Source organism: Crocodylus porosus, unplaced genomic scaffold, assembly GCF_001723895.1.
Source record: "Crocodylus porosus isolate Cpor-Errol unplaced genomic scaffold, CroPor_comp1, whole genome shotgun sequence".
NCBI lineage: Eukaryota > Metazoa > Chordata > Crocodylia > Crocodylidae > Crocodylus > Crocodylus porosus.
The window spans coordinates 24,389,559-24,403,639 of NW_017728931.1; the positions used below are offsets into that span (position 1 = coordinate 24,389,559).

At 44.5% G+C, this 14,081-nt stretch overlaps 1 protein-coding gene and 1 long non-coding RNA gene across 4 annotated transcripts in view; one reads left to right on the forward strand and one right to left on the reverse strand.

Moving 5' to 3' along the window:
* Positions 1-1,210, reverse strand: part of LOC109316382 — a 37,604-nt gene extending 36,394 nt beyond the window's left edge. The window contains exon 1 of the long non-coding RNA XR_002102828.1: positions 1,141-1,210. This is a non-coding gene — a long non-coding RNA (uncharacterized LOC109316382). The remainder of the gene's footprint in view (positions 1-1,140) is intronic.
* Positions 1,124-14,081, forward strand: part of KRAS (KRAS proto-oncogene, GTPase) — a 36,838-nt gene continuing 23,880 nt past the window's right edge. The window contains exon 1 of one of the 3 annotated variants that reach the window (XM_019544397.1): positions 1,124-1,290. In XM_019544397.1, the coding sequence (XP_019399942.1) occupies positions 1,180-1,290 (111 nt within the window). In that variant the 5' untranslated portion in view covers positions 1,124-1,179. The remainder of the gene's footprint in view (positions 1,291-14,081) is intronic. The other 2 variants (XM_019544395.1, XM_019544396.1) reach the window with 2 other exon arrangements.

Here is a 14,081-nt window from a genome sequence, read left to right on the forward strand (position 1 = left end):
AGGGGGCGGCTGCCTGGGAGCGGGACCGCGGGCGGGGCTGACAGCCCCCCGGGGCGGCCGCGGCCGGACAGGTGGCACTGCCCGGCACCTCCCGGCCCGGTACTGCCCCGGCATGGACCGGCGAGCAGCGCCCTGTGTAGGCACCTCCCACCCCCTTGCGCTGCGCCGGGCAGTCCGCGCCCACACCCACACCCACACCACCTCTCTTCTCTCCCAGCTCGCGCTCTCTCACCAGCTCATACACATTCCCTAGCTCACCCCCACCTAAGCCAGCTCCACACACCTCCTTTCCCCTAATCCAGCTTGCTCACTTACACACACCCCTCTTCCCCCTAGCCCAGCTGTCTCTCTCTCTCTCTCTCACACACACACGTGTGTGTGTGCGCGTGCCCCTCCTCCCCCCAAGCCGTCTCCCTAGCCCCCCAGGGATGAACCTGTAAGCACCTGAGGAACCAAGTTGCCCCTCCCTGGCTCCTGGCAGCTCCTTGGCTCTTAGTGGCCTCTTACTCAGGGTTTTCCTGAGTTCCCAGGTAAGACCCCATGTGTTTGTTACCTTCCAGCAGCCTTGTAATCCTCTGCACTGACTAAGAGCCCCCAAAGCAGCAGTGATACCTTGCTGCTTGCCCAGAGAACAGTCAAGGTGAGCTCCTGTTGCTTAACTCTAATAAAATATGGAGGCAGTTCTTTATAGCACTTCCCTTCAGTAAACTCATTGAAAATCTTAGTAACAGCTATACTTAATCCAATTCATAAATCTCTTTTCAAATCCAGGGAACCATCTCCCCCAATTCCTCAACACTTCTTCTTTTTTTAAAAAACAGCTGATCACAACATGAGCTGAACTTTGTGTTTCAGTCTGCAAGAACAAATGTCCAGCTGTTACCAGAATTTAATGCATGATAGATATTAATAACTGGTTTTTAAGTTCAGCAGTAACCAATGGGTACAAATATTGTTGATCTAAATCTTTATGTGTAATGATTGAGAAATGGAAATAACATCCCCTTCTGGATGTGCGTCTAAAAGGGAGGATGAGAGAGATGAGAAACTTCTTTTCCTTTATACCTGAAGTGAATTTAGGGATGGCTGTTAAACTAGCATTATTTTCAATTAATTGAAACAAAGTTTTGTTTGACTTACACTTGATTTCTTGTTTTCTCCTTACCAGGGCTGCTAAAAATGACAGAATATAAGCTTGTCGTTGTTGGAGCTGGTGGTGTAGGCAAGAGCGCCTTGACAATTCAGCTAATTCAGAATCATTTTGTGGATGAATATGATCCTACAATAGAGGTAGACGGTTTCATTGTAACAGCATGTACATGTTTTTATAATACAAGAGGCAGATTGATTTTTCTCTCCCGTTGGTACTGTTTTTGAGATGTTTGTGAGTAGGCAGTGTAGTATTTTTTTTCTCCCCTCAAGTACATCATGGGATACACTTGAAATTAGATTTGAGGCCCTAGATTTTAGTCTGTTAACTATTTATTTGGGAGTTGTTTTAGGTTGGGGTTTAAATAATTCTGTAAAAAAAGTACTGCCTTTTTAATTGTAAGGGAAATTACTGATGATGGCAGAAATCTCAAGTGGATCAGCATACTTGATAAACCAAATTCCCTGCACAGGATCAGAAACAACACTATAGTTGAAATGCTGTGTTTACTTTCCTGGAGTCAAATTATGTGCATCGTGTTTTGCAAAACTAGGAATGCACCAATAAAGATTTTTTTGGTCAATACCAATGGCCAATTATTAACCAGCCATATCAGCCAATACCAATCCAATAGCTGATATGCAGCCTAGCAGCATAGAAAGCAGTGTCCAGCTGGTCAGTCTGTTGTGGGGGGGAGAAGGCAGGCTGGGGCTGGGGCTGGGGCAGGTGCTGGCACTGCCTGGGCAGGGCAGGGGCAGAGCTGAGAGGCATGGGGGCCATGTGCCCCCCTGCATTTGTGTGCAGGGTAAGGATGGGTTGCCTGCTGCAGGCTTGGAGCCAAGGGCTGTGCTGGCCTCTTCCCAGTGGGGGGCCTGGGCTGTGCTTGAGGGGTGGGGCAGGGCAGGCAGCAGCAGCACTAGAGGGGGGAGGGGGAGGCTACAGGGTAGGCTATAGTGAATTTGGGGTGGCTGTAGCCTACACCATAGCCCCTCTTCCCAGCATTGCTGCTGTCTGCCCTACCCTGCCCCAGGCACAGCCCCAGACCAGGCCTCCTGCTGGGAAGAAGCCAGCGCAGCCCCTAGCCCAGAGCCCACTGCAGGCAGCTTACCCTTGTCCTGCACACAGATCTAGGGGCACTTGCTCGCCGTGCCTCCCCTAGGGTGTGCGCAGCTGTAAGGAGCTGTCCTCCTCTCCACCTCCCTGTGCCCAGGCCTCTCCTGTGCTCTGCCCCAGCTGGGCAGCGCCTGCTCCATCCCAGTTCTCTCTCTCACTTTGGGGGCCTCGATCTGCAACCCCCCATGCCCTTTCCCTCCCCCATGTCCCCTCCCCCACAGACTTACCAGCTGGACTGTGCTTTCTAAGCTGCTGGGCTGCATTCCCTGCCAATTATATGCTGTGGCTGTGTGCATGTGCGTGGCATCTATCGGTGACGTTATCAGCTACATCGGCCAAAAAAGCCGATCGCCGATAATGTCAATTTTCCTTTTATCAGTGCTGATCCGATATGGACCAATATATTGATATACCTCTATGAAAAACGGCATAAAAGTCTGTGCCCCAGAGAGCTCCCAATCTAATTTGACATGATAAAATGCAGTAGATTTACGTGCAAGGGTAGGGCTCGGTGATAGGGTTGTAAATTAAAAAAAAAAAAATTGAGACTTGGTGGGCATAGATGTCAAGAGCATCTGGTTGGTAACATGAGGGTGACCCTTCTTGTGTCATCTTTAAAAATGTACAGTGTGTGAAGCTAAGAATAAAGGAAATGGATAGAAGTAGCATGGCACTTGTGACTGCTCATTCTTGCCAAAGGAACTTGTCTCTGAAGTTACAAGTCTCCATAATAGAAACTTATGACTTAACTACTGTGATTGTGCAAAATCAGAGTTTTGCTTAGATGCCCAGGACTTGTATGACATGGATATTTCATATCAGAATTGAGGCATGTTACTAGAACTGAGAGAAGCCCAGTGGCTATTATTTGCTCCCTATCACTGGTAGTGTCCAGCTCAGGACACCGTATTCAGAATGTTAAAATGAAACTACTTTCCGGGTGGTGGAGGGGAAGTAATCTTCCTGGAAAATGTTGCTTTTATTCTTGAAAGCTTTCAGACTAACTGCACAGGATGACCTGAACATTATTTTGTGATCCAGTAATTGGGAAAATGTTTGTGCATTGCTGTACTAAAGATGCCCTCTCGCTTCCCCCCCGTCCCCTCACCTCCACACACCTCATTCAGTGTTTTACCTTCATAAACAACTTGATCCAGTAGTATTCCTCCAAGTGTTACTTTAGTGGATGCTGTCTAAACAGATGGAAAAAAATAATTATAAAATAACATGTTAGATTGTAGGACCTTCAGGACAGCGACTGTACCTTTGATATGTGTACCAAACCACCATGTATGCTTACAACACTAAAAATGTATCCAAGCTTGTAGGCAAGGCATCATTTAATTAGAAAATTCACTTGTCATTCAAGGAGAAGTGATCAGTTTTAAAATTTGGGGAGAAAAATTTAAATGTTGCGTTATATTTAGCAAGTTTCATAATTGTGTAAATACCCATAATTATGTAAATTTCAAACCTTTGAAAGTATTAATATGACTAAAGGAGTTGTTGCCATCATCACCAAGAAGGGGAGAGGGAAGTGTTCACTGTTTATTAAAGCAATATGGTTACTATTTATCCCTGTACATACTTTCAGTAACATATTTAATGATAGTGCTATGGAAGCTCTTGGGTCCCCCCCCCCCCCGGCCCAATTGGTGTATTTCTGCTCATGACTTTTAACTCAACTAAATCTGTTTCCTAAAACTGCTTGCTTTAGTAAAATCTCTGGAAGTTTCTGTGTGGACGCTTACTTCTGAATAAAACTGGCTCATTTTAATCAGTTTGTCTGTTAGAGTCTTCTGCTTTTTATTTTGAAATGAGTGTCCATGTGGTAACTGGCATCTAAATAATTAAAACAGCCTAAGGAATGGAGTTAATTAAATCTGTGCAGTTCAGTGTAGGAGCTAACCCTTATAAATCTAGTCTAATGTATTGAGGGAGTTGGGTTAGTGCCCTCTACTGGTCAAATATTAATCTTATTGAAACCTTGAGTTGTGGTACCTTCATTTTGACATTTTCTTAAACGTCTATTATGTATTCTATTTAAAATCATTTTCAGGCAAAGCACTCCTTGCTGGCTTTTCCTTAAATCCTGAACCAAAACTTAGAAGTTTAGAATTGGATTTACAAAAATCTGCTAGATTTAGGAATAGGGACGTGAGCAAGTTTAGAAGTTCCATGAATTTCTTTTAATATTATCATAATTTGTACGTTGTGTATGTGCATAAATAGTGGAGAAACTAGTGGGTATATTTAGAAATTGCTGACACACATACATATTTAATAACTGCCCAAATATGATGGATGGTTTTAGCTGTATCACTGCTACTAGTTAACAGATGCTGAAGGTGTTTCACATTATCATAACTCATGTTGACTTTATGGCAGGTTATAAGGCTTATAAGACCAGGTTCAATAAATAGTGCGTGAAAATAAATCTTTTTGCTGTAAATGAGTAAACAAACAAGTTTTCTTGTATTCAGAAAACAAATGCAGACTGACATAAGAATGCTTCAAGACATACAAGTGAAGTTTTCATTTTTTTGTTTTTTTTTTTAACTTTAGGACTGCTTTCCTCAGCTCTTGGTTTTTCTTTCTTACTATATTAATGTATTTTTGTGCCAAACCCACTACCCATTCATTGCATTTTTTTTTTCTAATTCTCAGTGAGGCTGTTCAGATTTCTCAGTCTCAGTCTTCCTCTGAGACTGTGTGCAGCCCAGTCTTCCTTTGATGTTTGAGCGTACCCTGTTTGAAGGGGAGCCTGTAGGCAATGTCTGGTCCAGCAGGTGCTTTGGAGCAGTTGAGCAACTTCAACAGAGTAAGAATGAAACTTTCTTCTAGAGGTCACAGAAGAAGTAGATTTCTTGTGTATGTAATCCTTCGTCTCTCTTGTACAGTGCAGGCTAAATTCACTTTTAAGAACTCTGTACACTTTTTGGAAATGTATACTTCATTATTTTGGGAATTATCATCTTGGATCCATCTAGAGTGTTAGTCCTCACTATATCTGGGCACTTTCAGTACAGAGTTTTAAAATAATGTTCTGAGAATCTCTTTATACAGTGAGGCATGCAATTTCAAGTTGGGCGTCACCTTTTCAATTTTACTTTTGTCTATAAGGCATTTATTTCCCCTGTCCCAAATAGAAGTGTGTCTTTGGGACAAGGAGAGAAAAATTCCACACCTTAAATTATCTCCCAGAACCTTTTGTTCTTGTTTCATTTCTACCTCATATCCCCTTTCTGGACTTGGTAGTGGAGCTTCCTTTCTAGACTTGGAAAGCAAGCATTTTCCCCAGAAGGCCCTGTTTGCACATGCCTTTTTTGTCCAAAATCACTTGGCTGCACAAAACCTCCTGGTGTAGTGGTGTTCAACCTTTTGTCCCTGCGGATCAAATGACCGATATGGGTCTGGTCCTCAGGCTGCATTGGGTGGAGGCTGATTAGGACCTGGATCTCTATGAATGGACTGGGTGGAGGCCATGGAGCCCAATCTAGTGTGCAGGGTCATGCTATCCATCTTGTGGGTCCCCCATGGGTTCAGAAACTTGGCAGCAGGGAAGCAACAACTTCCTGCCAGTGGTCCACAGCTGTCAAATTTTTGGACTGGGGGAGACCATGCTCCACAGGCTGAATCTGGCCTGCAGTCCCCCCTCAGCAGGGACCCACCTCAACAGCAGGGTTGAGCACCACTGTCTTAGGCCTTTGTGTTTCAGGATATGTTTGCACAACACAACAGTTTTGATTGTCACAAATGTTAGTATACTTATGCTGTTAATCTGACTGTCATGGGGCTAGTAACTTGAATGTGTATCCAGGTCAGCATCAGGCTTGGACCCTGATTCCTAGTCCATGCTGAAAGCCATGCTGATGTGTCTTCAGTGCAGTTGTTAACAGTGCTACCAGGGTATGCCCACCCATGCTGCATTCGTACTTTGGTACACTACATAAACCAGGGGTATGCATATTCCTGGTACTATGGAAGACTTCTCTCATGGGTACGTAGGAGAAATTGTATATTCTTTATAATAATAATTGGCATGTAAGGGGTTAAAATATAAAACAGGCTGATAGCAGTACATGGGCAGCTGGTAAATCTGGAAGGGGGTACACAATAAGAAAGTTTGGGGACCTCCAGCATAGACAGATTGTAAACCAGAGACTGCTGTGCTATGTGCAACAGCCAGCAGATGAGGCAGAGGAAGTTGCACCCAAGTCTGAAAGTAGATATTTCAAGGGAGGCAGTCAGAAGTGTGTACATTGGGTCATGGCAGGAGCCAGCCATCACCGAGTTGTTGCTGTATAAAATGGTAGCCAAAGCTACCCATTCAGCAGTCTACACTCCTTTTCCCTTTCCTTCATGTGCCACCCTTTGTCCCCTACCAACTTTTCCTTGTGGTTGCTTTTTTTAAGATAGTTGTATTTATTTCTTTTATATATGTACTAGTCAGTTCTCTGAATGACAGGGAGGTTGAGTAGGAAGCTGGAATGGAGTGCCGCCACCTAATGCCCATGCTGCTGCTGCTGTGCCTCTGCACCCCCTCCCCCCCTTGTTTGGCTTCATGTGCGGCCCCCTCATCCTCTGCTGGCCTAATGCCCCATGCTGCTGCTCTACCTCTGCCCCCCTCCCTTGTTTGGCTACTTGTGTGCCCCTCCCCCCATCCTCTGCTGCCCCACCCCGTGTCTCCTCCATTCTCTGCCATCACGGCAGTGCTCTGCCATGCCAACCTGTCCCCTTTGTCCTCCAAGGATCAGAATGACAGATGGCTTACAAATAAGAGGAACAAACAGGTAGGTTTTACATTTTATATGTATTGTAGCTTAAGGACAGTATGTTGAAAACTTAAATTAAGCAGACTGAACATGTAAAGATACGAATTGTTTCCTTTCCCTGTGATTCAGTATGCCATTGGGGTTGGTTCCCCGATGTTCCTTTGGGTTGCTTACAGTTTGGTTAAGCATGCAGATGGTGTGTGAGGAATCAAGTATCATCAAATATCTCCTGAAAGCCTATGTTTTCAGTGAATATTTTCTTGTCACCATTTAGATTTCCTTGTTTCTTTGCAACCAGTGAAATGTATATTTTTAAAAACACTGTTTCTGGTAAGCAGAGGCCAACTGAGTTGAATGTTTGTCCTTGTGATTTATTAATTGTTATCGCAAACATTGTTGTTATGGGAAATTGTCTCCTTTTCAGAATGAAAGGTAGTTGTGTGCCTGATGGAGCCAAATCAATCCAAGGGATTGATTGACGTGTTATCCTACAGTAGTACCTGCAATTATTTCAGCATGTATGAAATTGTGGTTTAATCCTCTTATCATCAGTCAAATTCCATTGCGTAGTCCCATTTTTGGATTCATATTTCTGATTAACATAACAATAGCACCAATTTTCAGGTGCAATTCATGTGGTGGGAGTCCTGATGGTGTTTGCACATTTAAAAATTCAGTGGGATAAGTAGTTTGATTTTCAGAGTCATCTGCAATCATGGAAGCTGCAGTACTTTCATTTCACCAGGCAGCAAAGTTATAATTTTAGTATTCAATTCCATGGTGTATTTATTTTTGGGAGTTACAATAATTTCATTTCCAAGTCTTCTGCTTCAATGTGGTTCCCATAAACTGTTGTGATAATGGACTCTATTTCAATAAAGGTTTCTGGTATTTCAATTAGATCTGGTGGCAACCTATAATCATTTGACATAGTTCCTTCACCGGCTTTGAGAGTCCTGCCATTGAATTGATGTTGTCCTTCAGTGACCATATTTTGTGATCATTTGATTTTGGTGAAATTCGACCACAGATGATGACTCTTTATGCATGCCTCAGTCATCTCTGTTCTTGTAGATCGTACTATGACTGGTAATGTTTGTCTGAAGTCTCTGCCTAACAAAAGCAGTTTTCTTCCAAATGGCATTTCATTTTGCATAATCTCTTTAACTAATACATCAATGCATGTAAGTGGATCAGGGAGACCTAAAGTACTACAATATAGTCCATGGACCATCAACAATTCTTGGATATCTAGCAATGTCTTCTGTACTGCAGCGTTATCATTGTGATGTCTCCTACGGTCCTCTGTCATGGCATCCTGACATTGTTGCAATAGCTGAAATGCATTAGATAGCTTACAAAATATGCAGATGAATGCAAAAGTGTGCCTCAGCGGTCTGGGCATTTGAATTCCAGCTGCATCCTCCAGGCAGTAGCTCCATTCTTCATCACTGGCCATCAAATTATGTCTTTTTGCTGTTTCTTGAAATGTATCTCAGAGGGCATTGTTAACAGTACGTAATTCTTCAGAACTGGTTGCTGCATGGACATACAGTAGTAGAACTCTTAAACAGAATCTTTCTATATCGTTTGGACTTACTGAATACATTCTGGGGAGAATATTGTCTCCACCTCTTTGTCATCTTTGCCAAATACCTTTTTTTGGAATATGTAATGGTATGGAATTTCACAGTATAAATACCGTTGTGCTTCAGGGCAATTGTGATTTAATAAAAAACAAGTGTTTAAAGTTGTTTTTGAAATGCCTATGTGATTGGCCTCATGTTCATGCCCTGGCTGAAAATACACTGACTGTTGGAGTGGCAAATGAACTGCTAATTTAATGATTCCATGAGATCTATCATGCGTTCAGTTTTCCAGCGGTCTCCACATAGCCTCTGGTGGTTTCACGTACCTTGCATCAAGGTATCTTGTCATGTTGCAGTCATTGCTTGTTTACTATTTTAATATTTGTGCAGTCATGTTCTTTGTAAACATATTTAAGATGTATTTGAAGGATTTAATCAATGTGCAAACTTCAGCATTGATATGAGTGGTGTATTTTAACAAAAGATATTGTATGAAACAACATAACTGTCTTCTGTTTGTTTGCATACTTGGATGGTACCTGTTTGGCTTCTTTTATATCAGGGGTAGGCAGTTATTTCGGGCAGAGGGCCACTTACCGAGTTTTGGGAACCCATCACGGGCTGCGTTACAACAGGCCAGATAAGTATTGCCAGGGTCAGATCATCATGCCAGGGTCGGATAAGTATTTATCATCATGCCAGGGTCAGATAAGTATTGATTTTTCTAAATTTTTTAGGGGCTGTGTGGGTTGAATAGAATGGCCTGGTGGGCTGCATTTTGCCCACCTGTTTTATATAAAGGGTATCTATTGACATTAGCTACTGTTTCTTGTTGAAACGGCTTTGGAAAATTTTGGTACAATTTCCCTCACTCATGCATGGTGAATTACTGTTGAAAATACCACATGGTCTACGTATTGTGCATTTTTTTACTATGCAATATAAAATTGGGTCTGTATCTGGAGCAGGAATTTCTGCACTAACTATACAATCAACGACTGCTTGTGTGTCAAGCTTGTTCTCCAGTATAAATAGCATGTGTGCATGTGGGAGTTCTCATTTTTGAAACTCAGTTGTGTATACATGGATGATAACTGGACCAAATAGTTTTTTTCTGGCATCATCCAGTAAAGATGCCAGCTTAATTTTGAATACTCTTGCTACTAAGTCTGGTCTGTCTGAGGGATTTTGTCCAGGAAACAAATTTTCTTGAGTAGCAAGCCATTTTGGATTTGGATTTGCAGTGAATGTAATAAACATATCTGGGTGACCATATTTGCTCACTATTGCCATGGTGTTATGATATTGTTCTTGCATATTTCTTGGTCCTCTTTAGAATTATGATGGTAAAATGACAGTTTTTCATAATTGCATACCAGAGATTTCAGCAGTTTCTGTTAAGAAGTCCATAAGACCATTAAGTTTTCTTTGCTGTTGCCTAAGGTAATTTAAATTGTTTGCTTCAACTTGTAAATGTGAATCTACAATCCACTGTAGAGTTAATTTTTCTCCACGTAACATTGGATTAAATTCATTTTGATGAACTGCTGTTTGAGCAACTTTGCATTGTAACATGGAAACTTCTTTCGATGTTGAAGTCTCATATCCAGCAAGTTTTAAAGCTGGATGCCAACCTGGTTCACCATATGGATAAAACACAACGTATGTCATGGGATCTAAGTTGGCATTCATAATACTTATATTTTCAAAGCCTTGAGATCTTGAGTAAATTCTTATATCCCTATGGAAAGGCAGTTCTTCGTTGTCATTTCAGAAAACCATGGCAATTTCAACATTGCTTGGTAAATTATATCTTCTGTCAGATTCTCTGTCACAACAGAACACCATGCTAATATTTGCAATTGAATGACTTTCCTCACCCGCTGTTCACTCTTCTTCTCTTACAACTTCAACTAACATTTTGTAAGAGTTGAAAGTGAATTGATGTTTCTCATTAAAGTGTCCAGGTCCTACATTAAAGCAGGATCGCATAGGTGATTTTGGGGATAATTTAACCATTCTTCAACTGCGTCTTTGGGATCCAAAATATAAAGTAGGCCATAGGATCTTGCTTCTCCTCCTTTAGGCTGTAAATGAGGTGATCAAATTGTCCATAGACACAAAAGCAATATGGGCCCTGTTCAGGAACAGGTGTGACTTTTTTTTTTTCTCTCAAAGATGCAAAGCTTAAAGAACTATTCAATAACCTGGTATTGGTCTGGAAGTTCTCATAAAACATATGCTGCGAGTTGCTTATGATCTCTTTAAGTAATGGAGGAAATTTGTGGCAGTAAGGCAACCTCACTTTTCCTTTGTGACAGCAATTTTTAAACTTCCCATCTGATGGCTACTTAGCTGTGAAGTTTAAAGAATGACACAATTGGCAAACAAGTCCATTTTACTGCAATAATGCCTTTCTACTTCTGACTCTGTCAAGAAATTACAGTCTGTCATTAGGAATTGCCTTTGTCACGTTCTTGCAGAGCAAACGGAGTTCAACTATTGTCTCACTGCAGCATGTTCTTGGAACTCAGTTGCCCGGCTTGCTTGATGGCATGTGGCATCTAAATGTCTTTGCATCATGCCTTTTTCATGAGACTTACTTGCATGACTTTCTTTATGGTGTTGCGCATCTAATTGTCTGCATAAAGCTGCCTCCTCTTGTGATTCATTAGCATGGCGTTTTTGATGGTGTGCATCTACTTGTCTTCATTTCGTAGCCTCCTCTTGTGATGCAGTAGCACGGCATTCTTGATGGCGTTGTGCATCTAATAGTCTTTGCACAGTAGCCTGTCATCTACAGGCTCTCACGATGTTGTCGCAAATCCCATCACCGCCTTCATGTAGCGTGGTCCTTAGATTCATTGTCACTTAAACGTCTTTTTCTACTTGCATCTAATAGTCGTTGTTCAGCAGATTGTTCTAGAGTGTGGCTCTGTCTCCAGTGTTAGCGCTCTTTATTGTGACAACATTTTCTCTCAGCATGACATTTACATCCCATAGTAAAGCACTGGCAGAGTTTGTGACAACTTCTTGAAAGGTTGGGCATCCAATTGTTCTATCACGGTATTGTCACAATAGCTGGGAACTTGGCTTCTGCTTTTCCTCAGGTGGTCCTGCTGCTAATAAATTGCTTTTCACAACTGATTTATTAGGTGTAGAAAAAGGGTGGAGGGAGTTGCTGCACCAACAGCTTGGAGGCAGCAGGTAACATGGAAGGGGTGGTCCTTTTTCTTAACTGGCCTCAGCACTAATTAATTTTAAAGCCTAATTGATTTATTTTTTGTGATGCTGAGGAGGGAGCTGCTGCACCTGAAGTTGTTGTAGCAGGCATGCTGCACTGTGAGGACTTGGGGTGGCATCAGTTACCATGGACGGCCTACTAATTTTTCTGAGGTGGCCCCAGCACGACTAATGGCAAAGCATAACAGGCCTGTGTGAAGCAACTAGTATTTGCTTTGGATTTGGATTTGGACGATTCAGGGGACAGTTACTTGATTTGATGATTCGAATTACTGTCCCAAATTGATCTGTCTAAATCTGATTTGGCTGAATCTCTGAACCAAACAGGCCCTATCCCCTGCCCACTCTCCCAGCCCTGTCAATGGCTGCCCCACCCAGCTCTAGCATCCCATTCTTTAAAACAAACAAAAAAAAGAGCCCTGTACTCACTGACTGCTGCAGTGGCCATCGGGGCTTCTGGAGGCTCGTGGCAGAGCCCCCCATGCAGCATGGGGCAGTGGGGATCGCCCCCCCTGCCTGGTAGGAGCCAGTGAGCATGGGGCTCCTTTAAAAACAACTGAATGAATGCTGGGGCTGGGTGGGGCAGCCATTGATGGGGCTGGGAGAGCAGTCAGGGTGTGCTCAGGGGGGCTGGGAGAGCAGGCAGAGGATGGGGCCTGGCAGGGGTCCCCCCCATGGTCCCCTCCCTCCTCATCCAATCCCCCCCCCCCATGGAGGTTCTGTTGTTTTTTTCTGAGGTGGTCCAAGCACTAATTTAATGTCCAAGCTGTGGGAGGTGGGGTCTGTGGTCACCCCTTGGATGCAGCAGTGAGGTAGGGGGGGCAAGGCCAGCACTACTGACCTTGCCCCCTCACTCCTTTCCCGGAGTCCGGGTCTGGGCTCTGCAGCTTGTAAAGTACTTGTGTTTTTTCATCCCTTTTTTTTTTTTTCACTTTGCATCTGTTGGCAGTGGGAGTGAGGCCAGCGCTGTGATGTCAGCACCCCAGTCTAAGGTCAGGCCCACTCCCGCCACGCACCTCCTCACCGCTTCAGGACCAGGCCGCTTACCCCCACTATGCCCCCTCACCCCATCCCAGCTGGCTTTTGTTGAGGTGCCGTCCTTGGTGCCGGTTTCAGGGAGTGGGATGGGGGAGCCGAGGCTAGCAGCTCTGGCCTCTGATTCCCCCACTCTGTCAGGTCCTCAGTGCTGCTTCGCCGTTATTGCGGTGCTATGCTGTGCTTGGAGCACTCTGATTGGCTGTTTCCGTCAGCCAATCAGAGTGTGCATAAAGCATTATGGCTGGATAGACAGCCTACAGCTTTTATAATAGGTGGGGCCAGCTCCAGTGGCCTCACTCCTCCTCCTACCCCCATCCACTGTTACCAGCTGTTCTGTTTCCACCACCTCCAGGGAGCAGGTCTCTTGTGCCATTATGGTGGCACGCGCGCGCACACACACATTTGTGTGCATGTGTGTATATATGGTAGGGATTTTGGGGGCTGATATCAATAGTTGATTTTTAAGGAGGCATGTTGGCCAATACGGATCCAATATAGCTGCCATCAGGTAGTAAGTCTGGTGTGGTGGAAAGGGGTGTGGTGGGGGTAGATCAACACCCCCCTGTGATGAGGGAGGGGGCAGGAGCAGGTACTGCCCAGCTGGGTTGGGGGGGCAGGTGCAGGATGGAGGCACAACTCGTGTGGTGGGGGCAGCTCCCACCACTGCTTGTGCCCTAGGAGGGTGGGGACAGGGAGGCGTGCGACTGGATCTGTGCAGCATGGGGCAAGCTGAAGCTGTAGGGTGGAGCCAGAGCCAGTGCTGTGCAGGGCTTTTCTTGCTGGGGTCTGGGTTTGGAGCGGGCTCTGGTGGCACTGAGAGGCAGCTGCAACACCTCCAAATTTACCCGCAGCTCCGTTCCCAGCCCCACGCCACCACCCAGCGCAGCCCTGGCTTTTCCTGTTGCTTGGGTGGAGGTAGGGCATTCAGCTGGGACAGTGTGGGGCTGGGAGTGGAGCTGCTGCAAAATTTGAGGTGGCCGCAGCTTTCTCCCAGTGGTGCTGGTGTCTGCTGAGAGCCCAGCCCCTGACATGAAAAGCCCCGTGCAGCTCCGGCCCACCTTGGAGCTGAAGCCCGCCCTTTGCTGCATAGATCTGGAGGCACATGCCCCGCCCTCCCAGGGTGTAAGCAGTTGTCGGAGCTGCCCCCACCCCACAAGCCATGCCTCTATCCTG